The 15,125-nt window shown below is 40.3% G+C and overlaps 1 protein-coding gene and 1 pseudogene across 1 annotated transcript in view; one reads left to right on the plus strand and one right to left on the minus strand.

The window, feature by feature from the left end:
* Positions 1–6,063: 6,063 nt before the first annotated feature.
* LOC110195158 (ADP-ribosylation factor-like protein 6-interacting protein 1 pseudogene) lies at positions 6,064–6,703 on the plus strand (annotated as a pseudogene).
* A 4,056-nt stretch (positions 6,704–10,759) lies between these two features.
* Positions 10,760–15,125, minus strand: part of NUP98 (nucleoporin 98 and 96 precursor) — a 104,072-nt gene continuing 99,706 nt past the window's right edge. Inside the window, 4 exon segments of the mRNA XM_020967666.2 lie at positions 10,760–12,332; positions 12,471–12,582; positions 13,618–13,772; positions 14,196–14,437. Coding sequence (XP_020823325.1) covers positions 12,115–12,332; positions 12,471–12,582; positions 13,618–13,772; positions 14,196–14,437 — 727 coding nt within the window. The 3' untranslated portion in view covers positions 10,760–12,114.

The raw sequence follows: 15,125 nt of genomic DNA on the forward strand, positions 1-15,125 counted from the left end.
TCTGACTCCATTCCTCCCAAGGACTCCCTGCCATGTTTGATAGTCTGTGCCTACTCTGGCATAAAAGTCACACAGAATTATAAGCTTGTCTTCACAAAATTTTTCTCTAACTTCATCAGGGTTCATCACGGTGGGAGCATATGCACGTCGTTCGTGATGGTGGCATGGCACTTTCCTGCAAATGACAATCACATTATCTCCAGCTTGTTGTTCACTCCTTTCGGGAGGCACACAAACTTGTTGACTAGATCAGTTCTGATTGCAAAACCTATGCTGGCTTCATGACATTCCTCATCACAGCGACTACTCTAGAAAAACATGCATCCAGCTCTGACTTTCATAAGCCGGCCTGCATTTGCCAGCCTTGTTTCACTCAGGGCTGCTATTTGAATGCGGTAACAGCTGAGTTCTCTTGCAACGAGAGCTGTTTGTCTTTCAGTTTTATTGGCTCTGTTGGATTTTGTACTGTCCATACACATGTGCATATTCCACATACAACTGGTGCATGGAATCATCTTTGCAAAAGTTTTTGTATATTTTTTGTGTTTCCACCACAGGGTAGGATCCCTACCTGCTGCAGTAAGCAGGCCAGGGTTAGGTTAGGTGAAGCATGCAATTTTGTTTTTTGTTTTTTTAGAACTTCAAAATTCCGATTTTATTTTTTAAAATTATTTATTTATTTTTAGTTTTCAGCATAAGCTTTCATAAGATTTTGAGTTCCAAATTTTCTCCCCATCTCTCCCCTCCCCCCACCCCAAGACAGCACGCAATCTGATATAGAATCTACATATACATTCATATTGAACCTACTTTCACATTAGTCATGCTGTAAAGAAGAATTAGAACCAATGGGAGAAACCACAAGCGAGAAAAACAAACAAAAAAAAGAAAAAAAAGATCAAATAACGTGCTTTGATCAGCATTCAGATTCCATAGTTCTTTTTCTGGATGTGGATAGCATTTTCCATCATGAGTCTTTTGGAGTTATGTTGGATCTTTAAAGCAGGCAATTTTTAGGGTATCTTTTCTAGCTCCTTCCTCATACCAGGAGGTGGTCAGTGTGGTCCTTAGAAAAGGCTGCTCACACAAAAAAATAAGTTCCTGAAGTGAAAGTAACAAAAATCAGTGATGAAATTTCAGGACACTGGAAATACATACACAGGAATCTTCTCTCTCCCATGAAATTACAAACTTTGAGGACAGGCACCTTGTCTTTTACTCATCCTGGAAACCCAACGGGGTCTAACACTGATTAATGTACAATAAATACCCATTAGAATTTTTTAAATTACAGTCATAAAATCATTTTCAAATTGTACAAGATCTTAAAAGAGTTACACATAGATTGTTAGAGCTCAAAGGATGTTAGAAATCATGTATATGAGGTGCTTTGCAAGTATAAAGTACTATACAAATGTAATGTGTGATTATAATTACTAATACAGGTTGATTTTTTAAAAAGGAATACGTGCACAGGATCTGCCTTCCTCCACGCTTTTGCTTGATTATGCCTTTCACGGAGAGAAGAAATCTGGACCAGAGTAAAAAAAAATCTTGCTTTTTGGTTGTGTGTATTCTAGGAACCATAATTTTAAAAGCCAAAACAAATGATAGCGGTGTGCCTGCAGACTTTTGTACAATATATCGTTTCTATACAGGAGCAGGAAGTAGCATTTGGTTTTCTCATTGTGATGCCCCCCAGATCTGTCCAAAGTTCTTAGATTTGTATAATGTTTTTGCCTTATTTTTTGAGATGCTTTGTGGTATTGTTTTTATTTATTTTAAATAAATATATGTCTTTATAATTTAAAAAAAAGAAAAAAGAAAAGGCTGCTCAGACACCCAGGGGACTGCTGAATGCCACTGTGCTTCAGTCCAATGAGAAGGTGACCCTATGGCCTGGACACCTGTGTACAGGGTTGTAACTACAGCTCCCAGTGTATCCACACTTGCTGCCCATCGCCACAAAACTTTGAGGCAGGTAAAAATGGTAAAATGGTATGGGTGATGACTTTTGACTCCAGCATACATTGGATTAAGTGAGGCAGGGGTGCATGAAGTCACCTGCCTCATTCTCTCTTCCAGAGTCATTGGAGTCCAGGGCCATGACAAAAGTCAAGGTGACTAGTGATGCCTCTGGATGCAGGCAATGACCTTGGCATCTTCAATGTCTAACCAAGCTCTAAGTACTCCATAGTGCCTGCTCCCACCACCTTCGTGGCCCTTTTGGAACAAATTGTTTACATCTGGCTATTCCACAGGAGAATGTCCTCACATGCTTAGGACTGACACCCCTCCCCAACTCACCAATGCCTATCAATTACCCTCAACCTGGTTTAGCTTGTCTGCTAAAACGATTTTTCCAGGGTGTGGCCACTGCATATGCTATATAGTTTCTTAGAGCCACAGGTAAGAGTTGGGTGGCAGGTAGGCACCAAAGATAGAAAGCAGCCTTGAAAAAAGAGCTCAGCACCCCTCATACCAGAGGTATTAGTCTTCCCTGAACACCCATAATGAAACTAATGGAACAAAATAAACAATTTCATCACTTTTCTCAAATAACTCCAAATCATTTCCCAGAATGGTTGGACAAAATAATGGGTTTATCGATGTATTATTAGTGTGTTTTTCTTCTCGTAGACTCTCCAACACTGATCATTTCCACCTTTTAGTATCTTTGTTGTTTTTTGGGGGTTTTTTTCTTGTTGTTTTTTTTTGTGAGGTCATTGGGGTTAAGTGACTTGCCCAGGGTCACACAGCTAGTAAGTGTTAAGTGTCTGAGGCTGGATTTGAACTCAGGTCCTCCTGACTCCAAGGCCAGAGCTCTGTTCACTGTGCCACCTAGCTGCCCCCACCTTTTAGTGTCTTAACAAAGCATTTTTCTCCACAACAAGCACTTAATAACTTTTCTATCTATCCTTTCCTCCCCTTCACTTTTTTCCTTCTCCTCCTCTGTTTCTCTTACTATTATGATGCTCCACATTCATAATTGAAGGAAATGAGTGCTAAATTTTAGTTAGAGGTTAATGAAAATTAAAATGCAATATTTTTCCCATCCAAGCTCATAGACCACCTGAAATCTATTCACGGACTCCTGGTTGGCAACACTTGGCTTAGACCAATATTTTATACTTACATACCACAATAAACTCAAAATTGATACATGGCCTGAATACTAAAGGTAATACTGAAAAAAAAAATTAAAAGAGAACCAATCAGTTACCTTTCACAGTTATGCCTGAGGGAGAGGGACACATTCTTAACTAACCAAGAGATACTGATTACAAAATATTATATAATTTCAATCACATAAAATTGAAAAAGCTTTCGCATGAACAAAATGAATGCAGCCAGGATAGGAAAGGGAAATATTTGTTTTGGAAATAAAAAATATTTGTATCAAACATTTTAAATAAGTCTTATATCCAAAATATATAGGCGACTATTAAAGCTATTTAAGATCAAAAACCATTCTCAAAACAGAAATTGTCAAAGAACATCAACAAACAGTCCTCAAAACAGTAGCAAACTGTTAACAATCTCACGAAAGAATGTTCCGGATCACTCACCAGACAAGTGCGAATCAGAACACCTCTGAGGTTTTACCTCCCTCTCAACAAAAGGGCAAAGCTGACAAAATAAAGAAGTAGTCACTGTTGGAGGCATGGTGGGAAGATAGATGCACTAAAAGTATTGTTGGTGGAGCAGTGAATTGGCCAAATTATACTGAACAGCAATTCTAAATTATGTAAAGTAACTAAAATGCCAAGAGATTTCATTATCAGGCATATACTCCGAGGAGGTGAATGATAAAAACAATTGCCCCGTATAGACGAAAATCTCAGCAGCACAGAGTAGCACTTAGTACAGTGCCTGGCACACAATAGCACTTAACAAATGTTTATTGATCCTTTAATCAATTATTGATTTTTATAGTAGCAAAGAACTGGAAACAAAGTAGATGTTTATCCTTTGGGAATGGTGAAATAAGTTATGGAACATTAATGTAATGGGAAATTATTGCGTTATAAGAAATGATTATACAGAGAAACATAGGAAGATTTCTAGAACTGAGTGAAGTACGGCAGAGTGAAGTAGGTGGAATTAGGAAAACAATATACATGACTGCAACAATGTACAGGGAAAAACCCAACAAAACAATTAGAAATGAATGCTATAAAATTGTAATGACAAAGCCTAACCCCAAAGAAGTGATATGAGAAAGCATCTCTCCTAGCTTCTTTGCAGAGGTGGGGGACTGTGGATGTGGAACACTGTAGAATAATGTCGTATTTTTGATATGTTGGTTAGTTTCAGTGAACTGTTTTTTTCCTCTTTTAAATTTTTCTGTTATAAGGGATGGTTCCCTGGGAGAGGGAGATATACTGGGAAATAAACGTGACATAAAAACAGAAGATGCCAATTTTTTAAAAAAGGAAAAGTGATCATTCAGAACCATAATGTATTCATTAACATCGCCATGCCATACCAATCTTATTTCCTTTTTAGACATGATTACTAGGCTATAAGATGGGAATGCCAAAAGCATAATACACCTCAGTTTCAGGAAAGTTATCTGACAAAGTCTGTCACACTGTGGACAAGACTGAGAGATATGGGCTGGGTGATAGTACAATAAAGTGGATCAGGAAGTAGCTGAATGATTGGCATCAATTTTTATGGCTATGTGGGAGAGTGCTCCCATGATCTGCCCTCTGACCTTCACGTTCAACATTTTAATTGGTGACTGAGACGAAGGCACAAGATGACATACTTACCAGAATTTACAAGTGACACAGAGCTGAGATGGATAGGTAACACAATGGAGAACAATTAGGATCTGAGAAGATTTTGACAGACTTAATGAGAGGATGAACCCACTAACATGGAGTTTAAAACAACATACAATTCTACACTTTGGGTAAAAAAATATTTAACTGCAACCCCACAGGATTAGGGAATACAACCTCAACAGAATATTGTGACAGCTGCTGGAAGAGCTAATGTGATCTTGGGCTGCTGAAAGATAAGCATGCCTTAAAAGGAGGGAGAGGTGATAGTCTTACTGTCCTCTGCCTGGTCAGACCATATAGGAACATTGTTTAGTTTAGGAGGACATATTTTAGGAAGGACACTCACAAATTTCAGCATGTCCAGAGAAAAAGCAACTAAAATACTTGAGACTATGACATACATGAATTGGTGGAAGGGACTGATGATATTTTAGCCTGAGGAAGAGAAATTTTAGGAGAGACATAACAGTTTTCATGAAGCTGTGTCAAGGACTGCCCCATGGAAAGGGAATTACGCTTGTCATTAGCTTTTGATCCAGAGTCATTAACAATGGGTAGGATTTGCATAGGTGCAGATCTCAGCTTGATAGAAGGGAAACTAACAACTAATGCCATTCAAAAGTGGAACAGGCTGCCTTGGTAAGTGATTTCCCATCCCTGGAGCTCTTTAAGCAGAGGGTGCATAATTGTATAGGACATGCTTGTTCAGCTAGGTTTGCCTACATGACCACTGAGCTTCTTTTCAACTCAGATTCTATGTGACATAACATCATTAATAGGTCATGTCTCTATATAGATTTTTATGCCTACACTTTCCCCTTAAAACTACCCTGGGAGATAAGTGATACAAATATCATTCACCTCCTCCCCCATTTTTTTTCCTTTTAATAAATGAGAAAATTGAAGCTTGGAGAAGTTGTCACTTGACAAAAACATATCTGGGTTTGAGTCAGGACTGACTCCCAACATCACATGCAGGTCTTAAGAACTAAAACATTCAGGCCTCTGAGGTAATATACTTTGGGGAGGTAAAACTCCCTGAGGGTTCAGAACAAGATGTTATGGACGAGCAATATTCCCTTATCTAGAAGTCTGGGCAGAATGGTAGGCAGCTTCTTTTAATTTTCTCCTAAGAAAATTAACTTGGGTTGAGGGTCCAGTGAAGGACTGTTTCGGTTGTAGTTTCTTTCTATAGGGATTGGTGGCAGTGCAGTGAGGAGGCTTGAAGGCCCTGTAGTGACTATGGCAGAGAAAGGACAGCTGCAGGAGCATGCTGGTTGCAGTGACTGTCATCCAGGAAGAAGAGTTACAAGGATGGCAAGAAGTGCTGGTAGCTGATGAAATCCTTGAATGGGAGAAAGCCAGGTTTCCACTTGCAGTCATGAGTATTTTTCCTTGGTGTCCCTTTTGATTTACTACTTAAATTCATCTGGACAGTCTGGTGTTTCCTACTCGATCATGGTTTCCTGCCTGGCTGATCACCTTATACCCATTCCTGCTCCTAGAATCTTTGGTTCCAATAAACAGACTAGTGAGCAACAGCAGAGATTCCACCAAATGAGGGAAGACACAGCTCAGAGCTGTTAGCTGGCGGAGATGCCTCTTCACACGGAAGGAAGGGAAACCTAAAATGTACTACAGGAGCATTATTTCTTTTGTTATAGTTGCTTGGCTCAGGCAGCAAGTCCACAATCTTTCCTGTCATGTACCTGATTGTGACTTTACTCCTACTTCCTGGATTAAACCTACATGAAATCATTTCAGAGTACACTGGCAGAGCCAAAATCTCAAACAAAAGAAAAATGAATGCTACATCTACTTTATTCAGCATGATGCATTTTGTACAGAGGAAGTTTCTAGTGCTATGTACACTAAGATGTTACAGAAGCACATTTTTAGTGGGCAGCTAGGTGATGCAGTGGATAGCGCACTGGCCCTGAAGTCAAGAGGACCTGAGTTCAAAGTTGGCCTCAGACCAAACACTTGACACTTACTAGCTGTTCAACCCCGGGCAAGTCACTTAACCCCAATTGCCCCCCAAAGAAAAAAATCTCTTTAAAAAAAAGGAGGCAGCTAGGTGGCACAGTATAGAACTCTAGCCTTGGAGTCAGGAGGACCTGAGTTCAAATCCAGCCTCAGACACGACACTTACTAGCTGTGTGACCTGGGCAGGTCACTTAACCCTGATTGCCTCACTAAAAAGCAAAAATTTTTTAAAAAGCACATTTTGCTTTCTTTTTTAACTTCTGATTGGCTCCTCATTTTTTAAAATAATATTTTCCCCAATTAAATATGATGGTAATTTTTAACATTAATTTTTAAAAATTTTGAGTTCCAAATTCTCTCCCCCCACTGAGACAGTGAGCAATTTGATACAGGTTATACATGTGCAATCATGCAAAACATATTTCTGTATTAGTCATGTTGTGAAATAAGACAGAGATACCCCCCCTGAAAAAGAAAAAAGGAAATGAAAAACAGTATGCTTAGATAAATGGTCAAAGGATATGAAAAAATTAAAGCCCTCTATAGTCATATGAAAAAATGTTCTAAATCACTATTTATTAGAGAAATGCAAATAAAAACAACTGAGGTACCACATCACACCTATCAGATTGGCTAATAAGAACAAAATAGGAAAATGATAAATGTTAGAGATGTGGGAAAATTGGAACACTCATGCATTATTGGTGGAGTTGTGACTGATCCAACCATTTTGGAAAGCAATTTGAACTGTGCCCAAAGAACTATAAAACTGGGTATACTGTTTGACCCAGCAATAGCACTTTTAGGTTTGTATTTCAGAGATCATAAAAACAGGAAAAGGACCCACGTGTACAAACACATTTATAGCAGCTCTTTTTGTGGTGGCAAAGAATTGAGAAATTGAGGGGATACCCATCACTTGGGGAATGGCTGAACAAGTTGCAGTATATGAATGTAATGGAATACTATCGTGCTATAAGAAATAATGGGCAGGTGGAGTTCAGAAAAACCTGCAAAGACTTGTATGGACTGATGCTGAGTGAAGTGAGCAGGAGAACGTTGTACACAGGAACAAACACATTATGCAATGACTAACTTTGACAGACTTAGCTCTTCTCAGCAATGCAAGGATCTAAGACAACTCCAAAAGACTAATGATGGAAAATGCCATCCACATCCAGAGAAAGAACTATAGAGTCTGAATGCATAAGACAGCATACCATTTTCTCTCCTTTTGTTTTTTTTGTTTTGTTTCTTCATTCTCATGGTTCCTCCCATTAGTTCTAATTCTTTACATCTTGACTAATGGGAAAATATGTTTAACATGAATGTATAAGTAGAGCCCATATCAGATTGCACACTGTCTTGGGGGGAGGAGAAAATTTAAAACTCAAAATCTTATGGAAGTGAAATGTTGAAAACTAAAAGTAAATAATTTAAAAGAAAAATAGTATGCTTCAATCTGCATTCAGGCTCCATGAGTTCTTTCTCTGGAAGTGAATAGCATTCTTCATCATGAGTCCTTTGGAGTTCTCTTGGATCATTGTATTGCTGAGAAAGGCTAAGTCATTCAGAGTTGTTCATCATTCAATTTTGCTGGTGTGTACAATGTTCTCCTGGTTCTGCTCACCTCACTTTGCATCAGTTCATGTCTCTCCAGGTTTTTCTGAAATCTGGTCATTATTTCTTTTTTTTTCTTCTAAGTTTTTGTAGGTGCTTTATTGGGGGAAAAATCATGGTGAATTATAGAGCTGATAAAGGATTTGAGATGGGCAAATGACCTTATTTTTTAACAATGAAGACAGGAAATTAAAAATTCATTATGATAAATTCGATCTGCTTCAGGAAAAAAATAAAATTCTAGTATGAATTTTTTTTTAGTGCCAAGAGATTTTTTAATAGTATTTCCCCCCAAATTACATGTCAAGGCAATTTTTAGGATTCATTTTTACAAGATTTTGAGTTCCAAAATCTTTCTCCCTCTCTCTCCTCTTCAGAAAATGCTAAGCAATTTGATATAGGTTATACATGTGCTATCATATAAAACTATTTCCATTAGTCACAATTGTGAAAGAAGGAACAGATCAAAGGAAAAAAAAACATGAAAAAGAATAAAGTGAGTGAAAAAAATATGCTTCAATCTGCACTCAGAGTCCATCAGTTCTTTATCTGGATGTGGATGGCATTTTCCTTCATAAGTAAGTCCTTTCTACTCATCTTGGATCAGCATGTTGTTGAGAAGAGCTGAGTCATTCATGGTTGATTATCACACAATGTTGCTGATATTTTGTACGATGTTCTCCTGGTTCTGCTTATTTCACTTTGCAGCAGTTCATACAAATCTTTCCAGGTTTTTCTGAAATCTTTCTGTTCATCATTTCTTATTGCACAATAGTATTTCATAATATTCATATACCACAATTTGTTCAGCCATTCCCCAATTTGATGTGTATCCCCTCAATTCCCAATACTTTTGGCTCCTAACTTATTAAGAATTTGAGATGATAGAACAGGCATAGTGTCCTCAAATGTGAAGTACCACTGAATGTATTCTCACTATCCATCCATCCATCAATGAACATTTCTTTAACATGCTAGATGCTAAGTGCTGGGGGTACAAAAAGAGGCAGAGGACAGTCCATGCCCTCAAGGAGTTTATAATCTAATGAGTACTATTTTAATATTGGTAACATATGGCAAATAAATGCCTGCGAAAGGGACTCCTCTGGTCTAATTTTTTTGCCATTATTCAAGGATAACTAAATTTTTTTTTAGGAGATTCTTTTAAAGTACTATGTTAATTCATTCTCTAAACCTTCAGAATGTGAATAGTAACTTAAGTGATATAGTCCATCTTGGGACAGAAAAATGAGGGTTAAACTTTTCCTACCACATTAATAGTGGTGGCCTGGGAGTAGCAATCAAATGGGCTTCACAGCTTCCAAAAAGTTGGTTCTTTGAATAGAAACCAATGTTTGCCACTTATGAAGAGACCGGTTAATATTAAATTTTTGTTCCTATTCAGTATCAAGAATACCCACGGATTCACTGAAAGGGGTTCCATGACCTAGCTAGTAGTCCAGGTAATGTTTTTCTATCCTCCCTCACTCCCTACAAAATTCTAGCCTTAGCCATTCACTCAAAAGTTTAATCATTTCTGCCAAGTGGAGACCTGACATATCATTGTCAGATCTCATTCATGCTTATGTCCTCATATTTAAGACATGATGACTTTCTATTTAACAAATTGCTGGTAGGTTTCTTTATAGTACACTTTCAAAACAGATTTCTGCTGTTTTTAGGTGATCACTTAAATCCGTTTTTTGTTTTATTTTTGGTGGGGGGAGGGGAGAAGGGACTTATGAGCAAAGTCACCATTAAATAAAAACTGGAAACAGATTTAGAGTTATGGCCAATAACACTGACCCCTAGCTCTCAGGCCAATCAGTAAAGGACAAAAGCCTACCCTTAAATGTCAAGCCTCACTTTGGCAGATAACATCTTAAGAGTGAATCAAATAGGGGCAGCTAGGTGAAGCAGTGGATAGAGCACTAGCCTTGGAGTCAGGAGGACCTGCGTTCAAATCTGGGCTCAGACACTTGACACTTACTATGTCAACCTGGGCAAGTCACTTAACCCCATTAACTAGCAAAAAAAAGAAAAAAATGGCAAAAAAAAGTGAATCAAATACTAAATGTTTTCAGTTAGACTGGTCAAATTCAGTCTCAGATATTTACTAGCTGTGTGACCCTGGGCAAGTCACCTAACCCTGTTTATCTAAGTTTCCATATCTGTAAAATGAGCTAGAGAAGATGGTAAACCACTCCAGCATCTTTGCCAAGAAAACCCCAAATGGGTTCACAAACAGTCCAACATGACTGAAACAACTACAACAAAGTTTTCTCTTCTGTAGACGCAACCTTTAAACCACTCTTCTGATCTGGTTTAAATTCATTCAAAAACGCAAAGGCAAAATCAGCTCCAGGAATGTGATAAACATTTTATTTATTAATTTTTTTAAGAAAGTAGCTTCAGAAAAACAGACAGGAAAATAATCTAGATCATTTATTTATATATATATATATGTTTTAATAAAAACCTTTACATAATCCTCATGCATAAAGACCCTGGGTAAAGCTGATATTCACAGCAGTACCTGACACCAGATACCCCAGTCTGTTATTTGGGATTTCCCATGGGCCAGCAGCTGTCTGACAGGGGCCTCCTCTCCTCCTCTAGGGTACGGCACATACAGTCTTCATTTGACTTCAGATGCTACTAAATGGAGGGGCCAGTCTACACATATATGGGGGAGGCAGCCACAAGTTGGTCGGGTGTGTGTGTTTGTGTGTGTGTGTGTGTGTGTGTGTGGGTGTGTGGGGAGGACAGTGGGCAAGTCTCTGTTCTCCAGGCTCCCCCACCTTCTAATGACTCCCTGCTTTGGCAAGAGGTCCAGCAGACATGTTACACATTGATACATTCAGCAAGTGGGGAGGATGAACAGGGGTAAAGGCCACCTGACAAGCTTCTAAAGTGTATGAAAAAACAAAAGTGGCTGGCTGGTTTACAAGGACCTGCTGGGAGTAGAGGATGGGGGTGGGTGAGACATATTTATCCCAGAGTTGTCAAGGATTATGACCGAGAATCTGAACCCCAAGGCAGCAGGGGTGGGGCTCCATTCCCAGAGCAGTGCCAAGATGACAAAACAGCCAACAACTAAGGAATGCAGGACTTAGCCCCCGCACTATGATGAGCTTAGAAAGGACTCATTAAATTCCTTCACTCAATCCAACCTGTTCTAGCCTATGAGCTAGAAAATCTCAGTGTTTAAAAAGAAACAACTTGAAGATGCCTCCCAATCTGGGGTAGGTCAGAAGGGGATGGGGTGCGGTGGGGTGAGGGATGGGGGAATGACTCCTTAGGGAGCAAGACTTCTCCATCCCTAAAGAGGACATGAGACCTGCAGCAAATGGAAACGGAAGATAGTGAGGGGCTGGAGGGTCCCCCTGCTTACTGAGGAGAGTCTGCCCAAGGTGCTTTATTGACCATTAAAAACCCAACACAACAAAACAACAATAGTGACTGTGACCTCACTGGAGGTTTGAGCTCCTACTTGGGACTCTAAAAACCCCACTGCTGCTCCCCACCCCCGTAAATGGACCTGGCAGGCCGTGGAGGGCACTGTGTGCAGTAGGGGGATACGGGGAGTGGGACAACAACACCTCTCCCCTTCTCTGTCCAGGAGAATGGCAAATGAATGAATTATCCAAACAGAACACGCACCAGCATTTGCACGAGAAGCAGATGGGATGGGGTGGGGCAGAGGCCCAGGGGCTCACTGGCTCCCCACGGTCAGTTCTCGGAGGTAGGACTGTGTGAGGCTACGCAGCTCCTCTAAGGCATAGTCCTCGGGCATGGGGAGCCGGCCAATGTGGGGAGCCAGCAAGCGCAGAGGGACACGCTGCAGGTCTGCAGGTGAATCCGGGGCTCCATCTGGGGCCTGCTGAAGGCTCAAAACAACCCGAAGGATGTTGGCCACACGCTTGGCCATGTCTGGAAGACAGAAGTGAAACTGTTCAGTGTGCCCAGCTAGCCCTGACACACAACTCAAGAGACAAGAGCTTAGCCCTGAGAATACTGAGAACCTAGACAGATGGATGGACATAGATGGACAGACAAATAGGAGTTTACCTGACTGGGCCAGTCGGTCCTTGGCATTGGAACAGTGAATCTGCTCTATCCGGTTACAAAGAGAGGTCACTTTGGTATGCAATTTCTCTAGTTCATAGCCTGGACAATCGAGCTGACAAGAAGAAAGGGTCAGTCTCAGGAGGCTCATGCCCACAGCCATCCCCCTCCCCAAGCTAGATCCTGCAATGTAGCCACCCCAAGAATCAGGACACCTGGGTTCTAATTCAGGCTCTATCCCCAATTTGCTGCATTACCCTGAAGGTGTCATGTCATCTTTCTGAGCTTCTGTTCTCACTGTTGAAAGGGATCAAATGATCCTGATAAAACTTTAATGGAAAGGATGGACTAGACAGAAGAAATCATGACTCTTATTTAGCCCAAGTTCAATCCCTTATTACTCAGGGATGGGAGCTGCGAGCCTGTAGAAAGGGGATATCCCATAGTCAGGGCCCAGCCAGGATATGGTAAGAACCAAAAGACAGAAACAAGGGCCATACTTCCTCCCTACAAAACTGCTTCTTGCTATGCTTCCAAATTGTTATCTTCTCCTTATGGGTTACTCTACTCTCAGATTACTTCCCCACATCTAAACATTTTTAATCTGGTCACTCACTCTTAAAAAAGTTTTGAGCAGAAACCAGCTGATTGCTTTGAACACCAAAGCAAAGATTGTTGGGGGTCTTAAGATTTCACAACATTCTCTGCTTTATCTTATGGGGACTCAGATATGCTGACCCACTGCCTTCCCTTCTTTGTGTTCTGCAGGTCTTCCCATTTCATATCCATAAAATTGCTGTTGCTCTCATCATTCAAACCAAACCTTCTCTAGAATTCCTAGTTTCCTTGATTATTTTTGGATTAGGCAGAGATGGACATTCAGGAGCAGCACCCACCTGCTTTCAATTCTTTAGTTAATTATCAAAATCTCTTATTTATATATTTAAGCAGAATGTAATGGACTTAAATGACAAGTGCTCCCTCAAATATATTTATGATTCATTAAGTCTCATCACAATTAGACTGTAATGACCTAGAAAGGGAGAAAAGTTCTTTGCTATATTTGCTGCACAGAGTGGTCACAGAAAGGCCTGGCTGGGGGCAGAAAGCTAATCGAGCTTTTGTGAACCTTCTGGCCTCAGCCAGCTACCTGCTGAATTCGGCTGAGCATTTCGATGACCCGGATGTAATCTAGATAAACTAGTCCAGCGGTGTCCCAGTCCTGAATAAGGCTGCTGCGCTCTGGGGGAGATAGGTCTTCCAGGAATCCCTTTAGGTAGCTGTAGTTCTCATTAATAATGGCATCTGAGGAAGATAAGAATAGAATATGCCACAGTCATACCCTCAGGATGAAGGAAAGGCTCAAAGAAGAATCTGTCCAAGGAAGGAATAAAAAAGCCAATCACAACCTCATTTCTTAAAACTCTACAAATGACATATAAGGAGCAGTGGTTCCATGTAGGTTATGAGACAAATAAAAGGTCTTAGGTGTAGCTGTTACTACCAAGCTGAACTTGGTTACTTTAGATCAAAAACATTATTGGGGAACTAAGTCAACCTTACTACTTCTTATTGCCTACTCCTATCCCAAAATTAATCTTTCATCCACCCAGAGCCAGCTCACTTTTAAAATGGGGCTACCCAAGAAAGAATCCTGTCTTCTGGGTTCTGTCAAAGCTCTTCTGGCTTGGTGCAGTTTTGAACTGAGGCCAAGAAACCCCAACTCACCAGAGGCCAAATGCCTGATGACCAGTTTGTGGCAGTGGTTCCAGTGTCCAGCTTTGAATAGGTAGAGGGCCTCCAGGTGCTGGTCACATTCCATATGGGCACGCACAGCCTTGGCCTCATGGATCCACTCAGCAGGCACACACAGCTTCTGGGTCAGGAAGGATTCCTTGGCCCAGGATTCAGGGGTCTCTGACAGTCTGCAGTGCCGAGTGAGTAGCTCCCGTACTGCCTTCTCACGCATACTAGGAAGGGAGAACAAAGAAAGGATGAAATGGTTTTTGCTAAGACAGCATGATCCCTACCTGCGCCAGCCTGTTTCCAGCATTGCTTCCCTGGGGTTAACTTTCCATTATCATCATTTAGAAGATAAAATGTCTGAGGGTTGGGGGGACACTGTCTTTTTCCAATATAAAACCCTAAGCATTCACAGTCTGCTCCTTTTCACTGACAAAGGAGCCTCTAGTAAGTCTGAGAACAGAGCCTATTTGACAATGAAACAAAATGAACAAGGAAGAAATTTGGAACCCTGGGCTTCCTTCAGACTTTTAATTATAGCCTGGAAAATAATATATTGCAGTAGCTCATATTTCTATGGTGCTTTACTACTCATAAAAGTATTTTCCGCACAACACCCTGTGAGTTAAGTAACTTAAGTTTCATCTCCATTTTACAGATAAGGGAACAGACTCAGAGGCTGTCAGTCACTTCAGGCTACATAGCTAGTAAGTGGTTAAATGGTATAGCTCAAATATGTTCCCAGTACAGCTAATTCCAAATCTATTGTTCTTTCCAATAATTACTTCAAGGAACTATGATTTTGTTGATAGACTCTTTCTGCTGGGGCTGACCCCAACCTCTTCATTCCTTAGGAAACTATCTATGTGCTGATGTGGCTGAGACAATTCATTGTCCAAAGACTAATCCAGTGAT

The sequence above is a fragment of the Phascolarctos cinereus genome, unplaced genomic scaffold (assembly GCF_003287225.1).
Source record: "Phascolarctos cinereus isolate Bilbo 61053 unplaced genomic scaffold, phaCin_HiC Scaffold_726;HRSCAF=1367, whole genome shotgun sequence".
NCBI classification, from domain to species: Eukaryota; Metazoa; Chordata; class Mammalia; order Diprotodontia; family Phascolarctidae; genus Phascolarctos; species Phascolarctos cinereus.